Source organism: Lepidochelys olivacea (assembly GCF_965140295.1).
Source record: "Lepidochelys olivacea isolate rLepOli2 genome assembly, chromosome: 7".
Lineage (NCBI taxonomy): Eukaryota > Metazoa > Chordata > Testudines > Cheloniidae > Lepidochelys > Lepidochelys olivacea.
The window spans coordinates 72700945-72718056 of NC_140417.1; the positions used below are offsets into that span (position 1 = coordinate 72700945).

At 38.3% G+C, this 17112-nt stretch overlaps 1 protein-coding gene and 1 long non-coding RNA gene across 3 annotated transcripts in view; both read right to left on the bottom strand.

Annotated features, from left to right (window-relative positions):
• The window catches only part of SHLD2 (shieldin complex subunit 2), a 33560-nt gene extending 20915 nt beyond the window's left edge, over window positions 1-12645 (bottom strand). The window contains exons 1-4 of one of the 2 annotated variants that reach the window (XM_084633601.1): window positions 11039-12645; window positions 8712-8819; window positions 7800-7994; window positions 1905-2039 (exon numbers count right to left, since the gene is read on the bottom strand). In XM_084633601.1, the coding sequence (XP_084489727.1) occupies window positions 1905-2039; window positions 7800-7994; window positions 8712-8819; window positions 11039-12596 (1996 nt within the window). In that variant the 5' untranslated portion in view covers window positions 12597-12645. The remainder of the gene's footprint in view (window positions 1-1904; window positions 2040-7799; window positions 7995-8711; window positions 8820-11038) is intronic. The other variant, XM_084633600.1, reaches the window with a different exon arrangement.
• Window positions 12646-13256: 611 nt separating this feature from the next.
• Window positions 13257-17112, bottom strand: part of LOC311523370 — a 41368-nt gene continuing 37512 nt past the window's right edge. The window contains exon 3 of the long non-coding RNA XR_014712325.1: window positions 13257-13701. This is a non-coding gene — a long non-coding RNA (uncharacterized lncRNA). The remainder of the gene's footprint in view (window positions 13702-17112) is intronic.

Genomic DNA, 17112 nt, shown 5'->3' on the forward strand with positions numbered 1-17112 from the left:
CCATGTTACTAGGCCTGCTCTGCTCTCCAAAGGCTGTTTGACTATAGAAAAGTATTTCATTATTCAAGGCATCATGTTTGGTAATCTCAGCCAGATCAGAGTAATATAGATAACGGAGTCTGACTACCTGATGCTATTACAAAGAAAGTCTATAGAACCAGCACAGTTTTTAGTGGCAGAATATGAGAGTTTTCTTTACAACTTCAGTGACAGATGAAAATAACTGTACCTGTTTGTTAAAAAAAATTTGCTTTTATGCTTCAAGGTAGAGTTATTAATATCGCTAAATATCCTTCTGTCTTTCTAGGGAAGTATGAAAAAAGCTGCAATTCCTCATCCCTACTTATCAGGACTACTATGTAAAGTTTAACCTTCTAGTACACATGGCCATCACATGCCTAGCTGTTTTTGTCTCCTGGCAAGAATGACCATCATGTGCTGTCTTTTTGTGACCCAGCCATGCCAATTAGTTCTTGTGACCTATACACTTGTTTGGCATGACGTGGACTTTTCTTGGCTGTCTTGCTGGGATCAAATGTTCATGGCTTGTCTATCAGTGATGGGTATTTGGACAGTTGAGAAATCAGTCCTTTATCTTGTATTTTAGATACCGTCTTTTAATGATTAAAATATGTGAATTGCTAGATTCATAGAACACTAACTGGAGAATAAATTACAAGCTCTCTGGCACAGTTAAAACAATTATAATAATCCTATCCATGTCTATATGTTATTAAAATTTCCTGTTGTCTTCCATTGAAGGGACCAAACAACAAAGCCTTTATTGTAGTATAATGGCTTATGGCTTGATTATTCGCTGTGACTATTTAACTTGCTGCAGCACATACTGTAGCGTCAAGAAACTTTTCAATGATCTCCCATATTATTTAACAGTTAATACTTCACCTTTCTCAGTTCTATAAGGAACTTACTGGAGTTTTGTCATTGCCTCCAGTGGTTTCAGGATTTCACCTCATGTTACTTTCCCATAAGTTCCTTATTTCTCTTGGACAGTATTCACATGTCCTATTCCCTTCTTATTACAACATACCAAAAATAAAGGTCATGAAGGTTTCATCATCTTAATACTCAACTTCTGCTGGTAGTCTACTCTCTTCCCATTATTATTTTTTGTGTCTTATTGCTTTAGTTCTACCTGCAGCTACTTGAGTTCTGAAAGAGAGTATGCTCTAGACTAGAGGTTAGGGCAGGAGAAGTTGTAGTCAGAATTTCCAGGATCTATTTCCAGCTCAACTACAGATTCACTATGTTACTTGGGCAAGTTTCTTAACCTTTATGTATTTCAGTTTCCCCATCTGTAAAAATGTATATAATATTGCACCTCACTAAAGTGATGTCTTTTTAAAATCTTGCCCCAAACATTTATGGTAATGATCTTGATAGGCACTGAGCACCCTCGGATTGACATCAATGGGATAAGAGAGCATTCAGCATTTCTCAGGATCAAGCTCTAAGTAAAAGCTAGACTAACATCTGTAAAGCCCTGTGAGACTCTGATATATGAAAATATAGATAAAGCATTACAAAATCACTGCTAAACCCTTAAACAGCCATTTAAAACTCTCATTGGTGTTCCAGAATAAGTGGATGAAGCAAGCTGAAGTTTCTGAGCCAACTTGCATGACAAAAGATAGCGTAGAGCTGTGGGAATTGTTAAAACATCTAAAAACCTCAAGTACATTGTCACAATAGGACTGAGGGATATTTACCCATTGAATAAAAATATTTACAAAATGAATGTTTTAACACAATTAACAGCACCATGCAAAACATATTCTCATTCTACCTTTTCTCACTCTTCTCTTGACCTTTACTATGACTGCAGATTACACATATTAATCATTCACCTGGATAATACATACAAAGAGTTTATTTATACTTACCCTTTTTCCTTTGAAGTTGAGGACACCAGGCTGCCCCTGCTCCCCATAATACCATCAGATGGTGCTGATCTCGGATCTGTTCCACTGTTAGAATAATTTTTCTTTGCTTTTCTCCTTTGTAACTGTATACAGACTCTGAAAAGGTTTTAAATGATATCACTGTGATTTTACAAAAAAACGTATTGAAAATTTACATGAAAATACCTGTGAACCCACAGCGCCAGTTAGGGACGAGTGAGGAGGGGCAGCAAATATTTCCCCTCACTCCCACATTTTTGCACTTGCTCAAGTTCCATAAGTCAGAGCCATGGGGGGTGGGGGATACAGCCTGACCACTTTTAAGCAGTGGTCCCATACTATATCATTGCACATAGAGCATTGCTTCAGCTTTTTGGTCACAATGGCACTGAAACTGGACCTAACTCTGTTCAGATGGAGTTGCAACCAGGCCAAATTTCAGTGAGAGGCATTGTGACCAGATGGAGGGGTGGCCGGGCCAAATGGTGTTGCGACCTGGAATGCGGCAAGTCTGTTCCTGCAGCACAGTGCACAGGAGTTTGTCAAGAAGTCAACTTGTGGCGACACTGGCTCAAGCACTGGGTGGGTCAGAGAAATAGGAGACTTCCGTTGAGAACAGGGGAGATGCACTTTTGAAAATAGCGCCACTATTAATGGTGCTTTAGTGGTAGGTGCCGAGTACTGGGACTTTTTAAAATCTTGCCCCAAACATTTATGGCAATGATCTTGACAGGCACGGAGCGCCCCTCGGATTGACGTCAGTGGGATAAGAGGGCATTCAGCAGGTCTCAGGATGAAGCTCTAAGTCAAAGCTAGAAAAAAAATGCCATAATATTTTAACCGCTTTCTCAAAGAGACATATTTTTCTACTACTATTCACTCAAAACAAGAATTATTGCAGTGTGTACAAACAGACTAAAAGGGATAACAGTGGTAAATCTTGAATTTATTAATTATAAGAGTCCTATTCATCTCTTAATTCTTGAAGTCACTTAGAGTCACAGAGTTTAAGGCCAGAAGGGATCACCAGATCATGATATCACAGATCATCAACACCAACCAGCACCCACATATTAAACCCAATGACCAAAATATTACAGTCCACAGAAGACTAAACTATTATGTGCCACAGGAAGAGAATAGGAAGGACCAAGGAGCACCAGTGCCAGAGGCCACCGTAATGGCAGTGCACTGATTAAGTGAAATATACCCAGATAATCCTGGCAAATGACCAGCCCGCCCGCCCCAACACAGAGCGCAGAGGAAGGCCAGAAACCCTCAATGTCACTGTCAGTCTGACCTGGGGGAAAATTCCTTCCCAACCCCTTATATGGCAATCAGATGCTGAGCATCTGAGCAAAAACCAGGCACTGAAGCACATAAGGGTGAGAATGTCTGGTTACATATCAGAGCACGCGTCCCACCTATTCCAGTGGCCCATTTCCATCTCTAATACTTCAGATTAAAGAGAACAAAACAAAAACAAAAAAACAAAATATACTGGAGGAAGGGGGCTGGGGAACCCTGCAGGTGGCTGGCTGAAGCCCTGAAGCATGGGCTTTTAGGAACAGAAGACAAACTGGAAGTGAGCCCCAGGGCTGTCACTGCCCCCAGCCACCACAAAACAAACTAGTCATACAATCACACTCAGAAATTCGTCCAGCTCTCTCAAAACGCAAGTTGCTTTCCCCCACAACTCCTATGGGAGGCTCTTCCAGAACCTCAATCCTGATAGTTCTCCTTCTAATTTCCAGACTGAATTTGTTCATAGCCAGTTTAAACCCATTTGTTCTTGTGTCAACACTGTCCTTTAGCTAAAATAGATCTTCACCCTCCCTCCCTGCTGTTTACTCCCCTTCTTTCTGCTAGGCTGAACAAGCCAAACTCATCTAGTATCCTCTCATATGATAGGCCTTCCATTCCCCTAATCATCCTAATAGCGCTTCTCAGCGCTATTCAAGTTTGAATTCATTTTTCTTGAACATGGACAACCAGAATTGTACAGAGTATTCAAAATGAGGTCTTACCAGTGCCTTATACAAAATTTTTATTAATATTTCTCTCTCTCTACTGGAAACACCTTGCCTGATACATCCTAGGTCCGCATTTACCATTTTTGCGGCTGCACCATATTGCTGGCTCAGTCATTCTGTGATCAACCGATACACACAATTATCCTCCATCACTTCCAGATGATCAGCCTACACTTGTATCAGAAATTCTTATTATTAGACCCTAACTGCATGACATTGCACTTTGTACTATTGACTTTCATCCCATTACAGCCACTTCAGTCTTCAAGGTCATCCAGATATTCCTGTATAATATTCTGATCCTCCTCTGTTTTGATGATCACTCCGAACTTTGTATCATCAGTAAATTTCATTAGTACATTCCTATTTTTTATATCAAGGTCACTGATAAAATACTGAGTAAGACTGGGCACTAGACTGATCCTTGGCGAGCTCTACTAGTAATCTCCCTCCAATCCAATAGTTCACCTTTTACCACAACCTGTTGCCTTCTCCCCTTTAGCCAGTTCCTTATCCATCCTACAATTCTTGTACTAATTCCCACCTTCTCTGATTTAACTAATAATTTCTCATACGGCACTGGGTCAAGAGCTTTACAGAAGTCCAAGTACATTATTAGATCTACTGCATTTCCCTTTTTTTAAAAAAATCAGTTGTTTTCTCAAAGGAAAAGAGCCAATGGTTCTGGCATTACCTACCTATGATTATATCTCCTTTACCATTTACCTCCATTAATTTAATTATCCTTTCCCCTCACAATTTGTTCTAAAGTCTTGCATACTACCTAGCTCAAACTAACAGATCTGTAAGTGCTGGGATCACTTTCCCCCCACTCCTTTTCTTAAATATAGGTATGATGTTAGCTATTCCCCAGTCATATGATACTACCTCCCAACAGAGAGAATTATTAAAAATCCTTGCTATGAGACTAGCAATCTCATGTGCCAGTTCTTTCAGTATTCTGGGATAGTTTAGGGCTTTAAACCTACATTCAGTGTTTCTCACAAATACTTAACATAGTTCTCCAATAGCAAATTCTGGTCAAAATATAACTGTTGAGATGTATGTACAGTATATGCAAGCATACATCATGGAGAATTGCACCTTTAGACAGTTCAGTCTGTAGGAGAATAAAGACAATATTGACAGTTACAGATAACAGTGTGGGGAAGTAGAAGATACAGGTAAAAGGGAGACTATTACTGCTTTCACTGAAGGAAGGAGCCAGCTCATGCCAGTGATCCCAGTCTAGGACCACTTAGAGAAACCAAAGGCTATCTTCTCTGCTCTAGGCAAAAAGCTATCAGCTTCCCTCCCCCTCTGTCAAGTCATGCTCACACTTGACCCCGTTATGTCTTGCTCAGGTCACCCAGTACTGTGAGCCACTGCGTTACTGCTCTGTCTCAGCAAGAGTGAGCTTTGTTTCTGCTAAGCTATGTGTTAGCTCCCTGTCACACCGGCTGGTCAGCAAACTCCTTGGGACTCTACCAGTCCAAATACTGCCTTGCAGGTAACAATCAGTGAACACCATTTTCCAGGTTCCCTGGAGACAGCTTCTTGCAATGTCCACTAGACTTTCATCGAAGTTATTAAGATCTCTGTCTCCAAAGAGACAGAGCACAGAAAGCCTATCAGAAGACTTACACTTCAATGCACACAGCACTTACATAGCACTGAGATGGCTTTGTAATGAAACAGGAATAAGTTTAACAACAAAAAACACAGGTTTGAGTGATTGTTGTACCAATAAATTAAAAACCAGCAGGATCTTATTAAAGGGGAAAAGGCAAAATACCACATTTATTGTGAATACAGAAAGAATCATAGTAAGCAGTTAGTTATAGTTATAACATTCCATTCAATCTCATATTTATTCACAAATTCATTCATACACACACAAACACACACACACAGGTTCTGCAAGGTTGTTATCATAGTTACCAGCCTTAGAGTTGCTCATGCCAAGCCACTGGCCAGGTGGCCTGGACATGAGGAGGGAGAAGGGCCTTGTCAGATGCTCATCTGATGCTCCTGGAAGTTGGTTTGCAGAATCAGACCCCCCCCAAGTTATCACTTTCTAGAGTCCATTTTTATAGGAATTTCTTCCTATGCCAGTCTATGGGAATTGCTTCATCATGCTGTTGCTGAATCAATCAGCAGATGGCACATTCCTGACGACTCCGTGTTGCTAGAGGTTATCTTGTTCTTTGGTTCTCCATTCTTGAGGCTGTTGGGTGGATTCCAGTCTGCACTCCGGGGGTCCTCTGGTTATTTCCACTTGACGCCTTCTTCAGCCGATGGACACTGGATTCTTAGGCTGGCACCTCCCTGATCATTCAGTTATTATCCATACCAAGCATCCATCCACATACATCCTCTATCTCTATTTTAATCACAATTGTTAACAAAGCAAGATGAAGACAACAAAAGGGCGGGGAGTCTCTAGGTGCTGTTTCTATTGTTACAAAGTATTGCTTTGAGTCTCTCTCTGTGTGAGTAGCAGTTGTTATGAAGAATTGCTTTGAGAACAGACTCTGTCTTAGAATGTACTAACACAATTAGCAGCTTGCAAGTTTCACACATAGAGGGAGAGAAACAGTACCAAAAACCAAGAGACCTCTTAATTAGTAATACCCTGGAATTTAAACTATGGGGAATCAAATTCATTTGTGATTTTACTACAGAACTTCTTTAATATGATCCAACATGATTTCAAGTAAAAGTGAAAAAGATTGAAAAGGTTACAAACAAAAGATGCTTTCGAGTGACTAAAACTTAACTTCAGCAAGTTACAATCCTTGTCCAAGCAGGTTTCTCACCTATAGTCAATTTCCAGAGACTTCAACCCCCTTAGCTGAAAGATCCACCTTTCTCAGATTTCAAGAGCTCTGGCCTCTTGTGTTTCTCTAGTGATGACGACAAAATGGCTTTCTGTTTCTGCTTATAATTTCCATAATTTCACTGTCTCTGTTTCAAGAGCCAGGACGGCTTCCTGAAGGTGCACCTTCCATCCCCTATCATGATCATTAAGTGGTCATCTCACCTACTTGCAGTTTGATGGCTTTGTTTCCCATCTATGTAAATGTACTTCCATTGTTTCTGGTTGCATCTTGCTCAATTTACATTGAAAAGACAATCAAGCAGACAAAACAACATTCTTTTGTCTATGACAGACTGGGCTTATACACTGCCAGCCAAACTCCTTTATAAGACTGTTTCAAGCACACATCTATAATTCGTTATATACCACCTGTACATATGTAATGCAGTAATATTAATGACCAGCATGTTACCAATTTGCATATGATACCTTACATGACACCTTTTAGATACAGATTATGACAACAATGAGTTTGGGCAATGAGTGTGTCAGGCCTGATGTGAGTTATGGTATGATGAGCCTTCTGCCAGTTGGCATCGATGGGCTCCTGGGGTCATACCCCCTTCCCAGTCAACCAGCAGTTTTCAGGTTCTCCCCCCGGCTACCCCAACAATCAGCTGTTGGAGATTTCATGCTGAATTGAAGTCAGAGGGGAAAACAATTTTCATTGGTACAACAATCATCTTTTGTGCTGGAACACAGTTCTGACTGAAAGCAAAGCCTGGCCTCTCTGGGGTGACCAGAGCAGAATATGGAGGTATGGGGTGGGAAAGAGCAAACATCATCTAAAATTTAAGTGCTGATTTTTAAGAAGTTAGAAAAAAATTCTCTAAAATTTACTGTCAGTTAAAAATGCTGATTTGTGGAGCAGGATTTAACTACCTTTTAGCATATTGGCAAGGTATCTGGGCTTGCAACATAATCATGAACTTGAGTCACTTAAGGTCTAACAAGTCCACTTACCTGTTAGTAGAGTGATGCTGACAAGTTTTAGTACCGAATGCACCAATGTATCTGGCTGAAGTTGGTCTAGCTGGACATGCTGTATGCTATCCAACTTCTGCGGTTGTCTGTGTGGGAGATCTTTCAAGTAGGCAAATTTTGAAGACACATATGCCAATAAATCTTGGAGACCATCAACATCTACAACATGGGAAACTTAAAAAAAGAAGAGAAAAAAAAAGAAAATCATCTGACCCTTCTCTTTTTTTGGCCAAGAAATGTATTATAATCTGATTAGTGAGTGTTTGAATTGAAAAAATAATTCTGAACAAGGACAGCACCTGGAAGTATCATCATAAACAGTTTATCATTTGATTCAGACTTGACATTCAAATTTTTTTTGCCATTTTAAAAAAAACAAACTAACCATACTTTATTATTTGACAGAATTTCAGCACAACATGTGTGTTGCTTTAAATGCACCCAAAATTAGTAACAAACAAAAATAGCTCTTACATTGGTACAGAATCATATAAAGTGGTCCTCATTAAAAAGTCAGCATTTACTAAAGAACTGTATCTGAAATATAGCAGTTATTTCTTATTCTAAGTACAGGGAACTCAGATAGTTCTGTAAATGTTTGCTTTGTATGATGAACGCTCAATTGTGTCACATAGTCCATCTGGCTAACAGTCCAGGATTGCTCTTTACAGATCACTTTCTAGTGTTCTGCGCACTTTAGATGTTTACCTTAGCAAGGAAAAGCCAAACAACAATAAAAAGATTATTTTTTAAATAGCCAATTTTCTTTTGAACTAAAATCTGGAAAATAAGTGATTTAATCTGTAAACAATTCTCTTTGAATTCAAATCTAGAGAAGTTGAGAATTAGATAAAATATAAAGATTCTCTTATTCACATATTGCAGTCTCACATTGTTTGGGATCGATAGCTGAGCAGCTCCCCAGATTAAATAACTGACTGGTAAATGTTGACTGCAGCATCATTTCTCCATACCAATGGTTCTCAAACACTGTGACATCTGCAACAAAAAAAGCAGACATCAATCCACAGCACATTAATGGTTGATATATATACAGGTCCTACTTCAGCACTGGAAATCTTTAAAGTGACTTTAGCTCTGAATCTGAATTTGGAATCCTTTATTTCACTCCTCTAATGTTTAAGTTGTTCCATCTATTTCCTTGGTCTTTTCCAACGCATTATGGCCTACCTGCTGTTCCTGTCTTGCCAGTGGCCTTCTCCACTACTCAGGTAGGCTACTTTCCTTTTATGTGCTATCTAAACAGTGATCTAGGGCTGACCTTGAAAGACGCAGCCAAGCTGTTACTTTGGCTTTAAATATATTCCTAGGACCTGAGCCTGAAAAATTGTTCTATGTATATGCAGAACCCTGTTTACTTCACTGGAACTCTGCATGGCCCATGCAGAGCCGCTGGCAGGACTGGAGCACTAACTTGTGACTGAAGAGTGTTTTTAGAAGAGACTATCTTTTTACAACAGCTTAATTTTAAAACAAATAATTTTCAGAATTCACAGAGAACCAATAAAAGCATTGCTTTATCAAGTCTCCTCAATGGTAGGCATTCTCTACTGTATGATATTTAATAGTCCAACACCAAGTATCTCATAAAGACACATTGTGCAAGGGAATTACATTTATCAAGTATGATTTCCAAACAGTAAGGCAGATAGACTAACAGTTTCTTATTGACTCATATAGCCTAACTGAGGCAGGCAGTGGTAGGCTGGCTTAAAAATAGGTCGGATGGAGTCTGAGATAAGGCAAACAAAAAGCTTCCCCCCTGCCCCTTTCCTCTATCTTTACTTTCAGTTTTTCTAGAACATGTAATACCACAGTATCTAAGCAAGAGTAAAAAAGTTAAAACTATACACAAACAGAATTTAAACAAACATTCAAAACTCTGACTGAAAAAGTCACAACATGCAAGAGGTAATGTAAACTATCAATATTAGAAACAATTCTGTTAGAATGTCGGGGGGGGCAGGGGAATCACAATTATTTCTCATCTGAACTTCTAAGAATTCAACGTATCAGTCTTCGGCACAGTATAAGAGTCTACATAAAAGTAGGGATAACCAGATAAAAATACCCCAGCATTAGTGCTTGTGGGATTTGATAATAGGAATAATCCTATATCACCTTCAAGGAATAAATGGTCAGATTATGAAACCCTATAGCAGTGAGGATTTTGTTCAGACCTTGGAAGATTCTGGATTACGTTCCCACTTTCACGTGTAGAAACAGTTTAGAACTGTTATCACACCATATGAAATGGGACAGGCTGGGTAGATACATCCTGGAATCTCTTTTAAATGTATTGTAGAGTTGATTGGATGGACAAGATGACAGTTCTAAAGTTCCACATCCTCCTCCTTTTTTTTGCTTTATTTTGGCCAAATCCAGCCATATCTTAAGCGGATGTAGCTCTCCCTGGGTTGCATCTTCTTACACCAGAGATGAATTTGATCCCAAGTGTATCAAAAGAGTTCCAGGAGATAGCAAGTAGAATAAGGAGCTGTCATCAATCTTAACTAACTTATCCTGAGCTGGATGAACCAAATAGAGCATTTTATGCCAATGCTCTGCAACCTACAGTGGCTCCCCATCCACTGAATATTCAATTCAAGTTTCTAATATTGATGTACAAAGTCCTTAATGGCATAGGCCAAAGCTGACAAGGACTGCCTCTCCTTCTGGGATTTGTCACAACAGTTATAATGGTCTGGTACAGGACTACCAATGATAAACTATAACAGAAGAAATCCAAATATGGATCTCAAAAGCAGAACTATTAAATCAAAATGCAAAACACTGAACAAATTGTTCCTTCTGGAGAGATCCCAGTGTTTTCTATGATATGTGTGCAGCAACTAGATGCCACAATGATAGCTGCTTTATAAACGCTCATTGGCTAGATAGATTACATACACAGAATATACCTGACTTGACTTACTGCAATATCTCAAGGTCAATATACTGCTCTTCTACATGGTGCATGCATGAGATCAAAGAATCAATACATATTGTACGATAATGTAAAGTTCCCACTCCCAAAAATCACAATTTGTTGCTTTTTAAGTGGCAGGATAATTGAGATAATTTTCAGTGAATAAACTAATGATTACAAGTCTCTCTATATAAATTATTCTATGTCAGAAAGCGTTTTAAAAAGGTAAATTTTTAAAGAGCAAACGCATTAAAAATGGAGTTTTTACCTGTGAGTAGTACAATATCTCCAGGAAACACTGTGAGTGACCAAAATGCAGCAGCCCGCCACAGCACAACCTTCCTCTCGATATCTGACTGGTCAATAACTACAATAGTTGCTATGGGAACTTTAGAGGAAGATTTTGGTCTTGACTTTATCTGTATTTCTTTGACATGACAAGGATGTACTACTGTGACCAAAACACTGTACTTCTGGCTCTTGCAGCTGCAGTTTTTAAGTAGCAATGGATTCTTCTGAAGTTTCAAAAACCTTGACATCTCTTGATCTACTTTTGTTTCAGGACTGGTTGGAGAACAAACCAATTTAGGTCTCTTTGATTTCTGCTGAGTTTTAAGTGTAGAGTAAGAAATACTTAGGGCATCTTCAGATGTTCGGGTTCTTTTAGAAGAGCCTTTATAATAATTATCTTCTTGGGAGCACAATATTCCTGCGCTCAATGGTTCAATACGGATCTCATTCAGCAGTTGTTCATAACTGACAAGTTCTTGAGAGTCCTCTGCATTCTCCTGAGAACTTGTTTCTCTTCTTGTAGCCTCAAGACAGATAATGTTCCCAGCACCCTCCGAACTGAAAAGTTCAAGGGAGTTTGCAGACTCTTGTTGGTGGTCACTCTCAGGCACATTAATACATGCTCCAACAACAAAATTAGTCTGGAAAGATTCATTTAATACTTTATTTTCTCTATATTTTTTTCCTCCTTCTATTCCCTTTAGTTTCATCGCTTCTCTCTGCATTTGATTCTGTTCTTTAAAGGACCTTTGTGAAAGAATAGCAACTTGACTTGACGTCATGATACTAAGAAATTCGGTGTCTGTTGATATTGCAAAGTCTGAACAATCACACAGTGTTTTTTTTGTTTTTGACTCCTTTGCTATTTTGGGAAAAAACATTTCCAGGTACTGACTAAGATGTTCATGATGGACACTATGATTGTCTGATGGAACATCTTCTTTTCCCATAGACTTTAAATGTATGCTGATCTGTTTAGTACTAGAAACCAAATCAGAAATATCACAGCACTTATCTTCCAGATGTCTGACACCTTTTACAGAGAGGTTTGGAAGGCAGTCATTTGAGGGTCTTGTATACTGTCCATCTGTTTTTGTAAATATAGGAGGAAGCTGTTGATATGCAACTTGAATCATATTTGTGCATGTGTCTCTATCTCTGGATATTTGAGAACAATAGGAAGTTACATCACCAGTCCTCTTCAATGTACTGCCATGAGTTTTCATCCCTCCACCTACAGGTACACATGATGTTAAATAATCTGCCACTCCAAACCTCCCTTGTTCAGAGTTCACAGAGAAATGATCTCTTATGTACACAGTTGAGTCTCTAGGGTCTGGTGCCTGATGTTCCACATGATCCATGCTTTTGCATTTTCCAGCAAAAAGATGGAAGGCATGTTTGTCAGATGAAAGGTGGAGTTCTTTCCATGTTTCAGTCGCGACTACTGAAAAACTCTGTTCCTCTGACACCTCCAGTGGGGTTGGAATGATGGGTGCTCCCAAAAAAATATGGATTTGGGGTCTTCCAGACATGCTTTTTTTTTTTTTTTTTTTTGAGAAAATATATTTTTGTGCAATAAATATAAAACTTCAAATTTTAACATAAAATGCCACAAAACATCATTAACTTATTTTTCTGGCAGTCATGTTAAATTTTCAAATAATTAATTCATACAGATAAACGTGTTTTATACATTAACTGGCTAAAGCTATAAATACCACCATTTTATATTTTTGAATAGTCACAGATTCATAATATAGAGAAATTGGAACAAGTTTGTCTGCCCTACAGCTGTAAATAGAACTACAGTGATAATTAGGCTACATTTTTCATTTTTATACTAGTCACTATGAAACATATGTAAATTTGCAGTGCAAACAAAGGAAAACCGAACAGTCCTGAACAAATTCCCGGGAAGCTAAACCTCCTTTATTTCTGTGAAGATTCAAATATCATCATCATCAACTACTACAACAATTTAACATGAACTGGTTATTTACATCTTCATTTTATATTGGCAGAAATAAATACCTATATCAGAAATTTCTTACTGCATGATTACCAGTCGTTTTCATGTTATGGGGGGGAAAATTCTCAAATAAATAAGAAGTAATTTAAAAGGTTGAATCTGGTTTAAAAATTACTTTCAAATTGAAAAGCTTACTACTTTAACATAAAAATGACATTGATTATAGGACTATTTTATCAAAGCAGGTAATGTTATTGCAGAATTTCTAATTACTTTTTCAATACACACTAAAAAAGCCCATACTATATCTGAGAAATTGCTTCAGCAGCAGCTCTTATTCATGTAAGTAATGACACCCTGCCTAGGAAGTTACTAGTCTCTTCTCCAAATTAACAACAGTGTGTCCATCTTAAACAAACAGTTTGTAAAAAAAAAAAAAGGACTCTCAGATTTTTCATCGATGCTATGAGTCTTCAAATTGAACTGTATGTTGGAATAATACCCTAATCCGGATACTGTCCGAAGATAGCTGCCTAATATGGAATTTCAGGAAAGTGTAGACATCTGCTTATTTCTGTCTAAATGTTTTGGAAGTCATGGAACTGTGAATCCTGTTGAAGCTGCAAGCATAAAAAATCACATGAAGGAAGTTCAGAAATTTGATCCAGCTGCAGATAGAAGAGAGAAAAACATTTAAACACCACAATGAAAAAAAACGATATTTTTTATTAGTTTCATTTATTTAATAGTCAGTTTCTTAATTGCCCATTAGGGGTCGCCAAACCCTATGACAAACTTCACATTCACAAAACTCATAAAAGGAACCAGAGAAAGGCAGTATAATAGTGCTGTGACACAGAGACTTGTGCTATTTCAGAAGCTGGAAAAAATAGTATGTGATTATGTAGTTAAAGACTTCATTATAATGCATACACATAAATAGGCTGAATTAAGGAGGCAAATGCAACTTCAATTCTGGACTTTCCTAACTTTTTAGTGCTTGACTTTGCAACCTTAATAATGTTCTCTGATTGTAGTTTAATGGAACAGCACTCAAAAATAAAACAATGTAAAACTTTAGAGCCTACAAGTCCACTCAGTCTTACTTCTTGTTCAGCCAATCGCTAAGACACAAGTTTTTTTACATTTCTGAGAGATAATTCTGCCCGCTTATTTACAATGTCACCTAAAACTGAGAACAGGTGGGTTCTACTTGATAGTGATCCAAAGCAGTGCAGACCAACGTACCTTCATTTTCATCATCTGAGGCAGATGCCACCACAGAAAGTTGATTTTCTTTTTTGATGGTTTGGGTTCTGTAGTTCCACATAAGAGTGTTGCTCTCTTAAGACTTCTGTCAGCATGTTCCACACCTCGTCCCTCTCAGACATTGGAAGGCACTTCAGATTCTTAAACCTTGGATCGAGTGCTGCAGCTATCTTTAGAAATTGCATATTGGTACCTTTTGTGTTTTGTCAAATCTGTAGTGAAAGCGTTCTTAAATCGAACAACATATGCTGCATCATCTGAGACTACCATAACATGAAATATATGGCAGAATGTGGGTAAAGCCATAGAGCAGGAGGCATACAATTCTCCTCCCAGGAGTTCAGTCACAAATGTAATTAACACATTATTTTTTAATGATCATTATCAGCACGGAAGCACGTCCTCTGGAATGGTGGTTGAAGGAACATACAAATATTTAGCATATCTGGCACGTAAATTCCTGGCAACACCAGCTATAACAGTACCATGCGAATGACTGTTCTCACTTTCAGGTGACATTGTAAATAAGAAGCAGGTAGCATTGTCTCCTATAAATGTACAAACTTGTTTATCTTAGCAATTGGCTGAACAAGTAGAAGAACTGAGTGGACATGTAGGCTCTGAAGTTTTACTGTCTTGTTTTTGAGTGCAGTTATATAAAAAATTAACTCTACATTTGTAAGTTGCACTTTCATGGTAGAGATTGCATTACAGTACTTGTATGAGGTGAACTGAAAAATACTATTTCTTTTATCTTTTTTACAGTGCAAATATTTGTAATAAAAATAATAGCATAAAGTGACCACTGTACATTTTGTATTCTTCTTTTGTAATTGAAATCAATTTGAAAATGTAGAAAAAATCCAAACATGTATAATAAATTTAAATTGGTATTCTATTGTTTAACAGTGCGATTCAAATTGTGATTGTGACTAATTTTTTAATCTGTTTTGCATTAATTGCTTGAATTAACTGTGATTGACAATTGACACTATTAATACAGGTTTCAGAGTAACAGCCGTGTTAGTCTGTATTCGCAAAAAGAAAAGGAGTACTTGTGGCACCTTAGAGACTAACCAAAAAAAGCTCCTGCTCAAATAAACTGGTTAGTCTCTAAGGTGCCACAAGTACTCCTTTTCTTTTTACTATTAATACAGTGCTTGTTCACAGAGTAACAGCTTCATTCTCTTTTTGTGGTCCATGACTACTACCTCAAAGGTATTAGCCCTTTTAATTATTTTCACCTGTCTTTGTGTTGCAGGCTGCAGTTTTTCCTGCACATTTTTAATCCTCTTTAAAATACAGTAGCACTCTCTACCTCCCTTCTGCAGTATCTATCCTGTCAAAATGAAGACAAGCATCTTCTTTTATGATTTTTATTTCCAAAACCATTTTCTAGGGTGTGTTTCTGTTGACAAATGTTATTCTTTCCCCTTAGTATTGAAAGCACTAGCTTTCCAATGCCCCCAGTTCCTGACCTAAATAGCAAGAGTCCTGATGTATTAGCATCATACTGTACCAGCTAAGGCACCAGGATGCACAGATAAGCTAGAGAGAGGTATTTGGACTTCCAGGAGGCTCTTGTTAAAATTCTACCTCCAAAATGAAAGGGAGATTGAAATGATTTTCCTGCTTCTAATCGGCTCTTTCCTTTGAGCTCTGCTAAATCATCCCTTACAAAAACAACTTATCCTTGGGTCTCATAAAAATACTTCTGAAGAGCAGATGCTTTGCCTTTGAACAGGGCTAGATTTCACTGAATGGCAGACATTGTCCAGATACTCCTTAGGGTAGGATATTCCAAGCTCCCTATACATACCTGGTCTTCCCTCCCACACTTCAAATTAGACATGTTGAAAATAATATTTCCAGCCATTTCCTTTAGGATAAGTTTGTTTGCCAAATAGCAGTGCCTACTTTCTCAGTTATGAAAAGTGTTGTCACAACTAGAAAGCAAATGAAGCCTCAAGTCCCTTTACCTTATCTATGAGCTCATGCATCCCTAGGACACAGGATCTGGGGAAAAACGTTCATTAGAATCTGTAAAAACAGCTGTAGCACATCAGTGCCTGGATGCCCATAGGGGAGTTCACAGTATGCTCACTTTGAGATAGGAAATGGAGCCATTTAGGAATGTAGAACAGCTCATACTTGCTGTAAAAATTACAATAATTGTCCTCTCTCTAAGTCTTCTTTGATCAGATGCTTTCCTGTATATCAGTTGGTCTACCCAGTTTAGTTCTGTCTGCAATCTGAGATACCAGATCATGCCCTATAGGTCATGCACTGTGTGTGCAGCGCGTCTACTCCCAATATAGATTCACGTGGCACTCCACTTGTTATTTTTCTCCTTGCTGACCCCAAATGTTTTGCACTTATTATCAGCTTCAGCTCACCTCACCAGCTTCTGACCCACTCAAAATCTGGGTCTTCTCTACTGTACTTGTTTCCTTTATATATAAAAGCATGTCAGCCAGTGTGGTTTGCAGTGACAAGTACGCTTTTAAAAACCCAAAAGGATTAAGGCCCAACCCTATCTCCCCCCCCCCCCCCAAAAAAAAAAGCTACCAGATTTGTCAGATACTTTAGAAAACCTTGCTAATTTCTATTTGATCATGTAATTTCTTCAAATGTTATGAGATCACTTTCCTTAGGAATACCTCTATCAATTTATCTATCACTGAGGTCAGATTTTCTGTTGACAATGTCCTACCTCCTCCTTAGCCTCCTAAATATTGAGTTATGTCTTTACTCCATTCAGTGGCCCCAAGGATGTCTTAAAATTATTTAATACTGGATGAACAATCTCT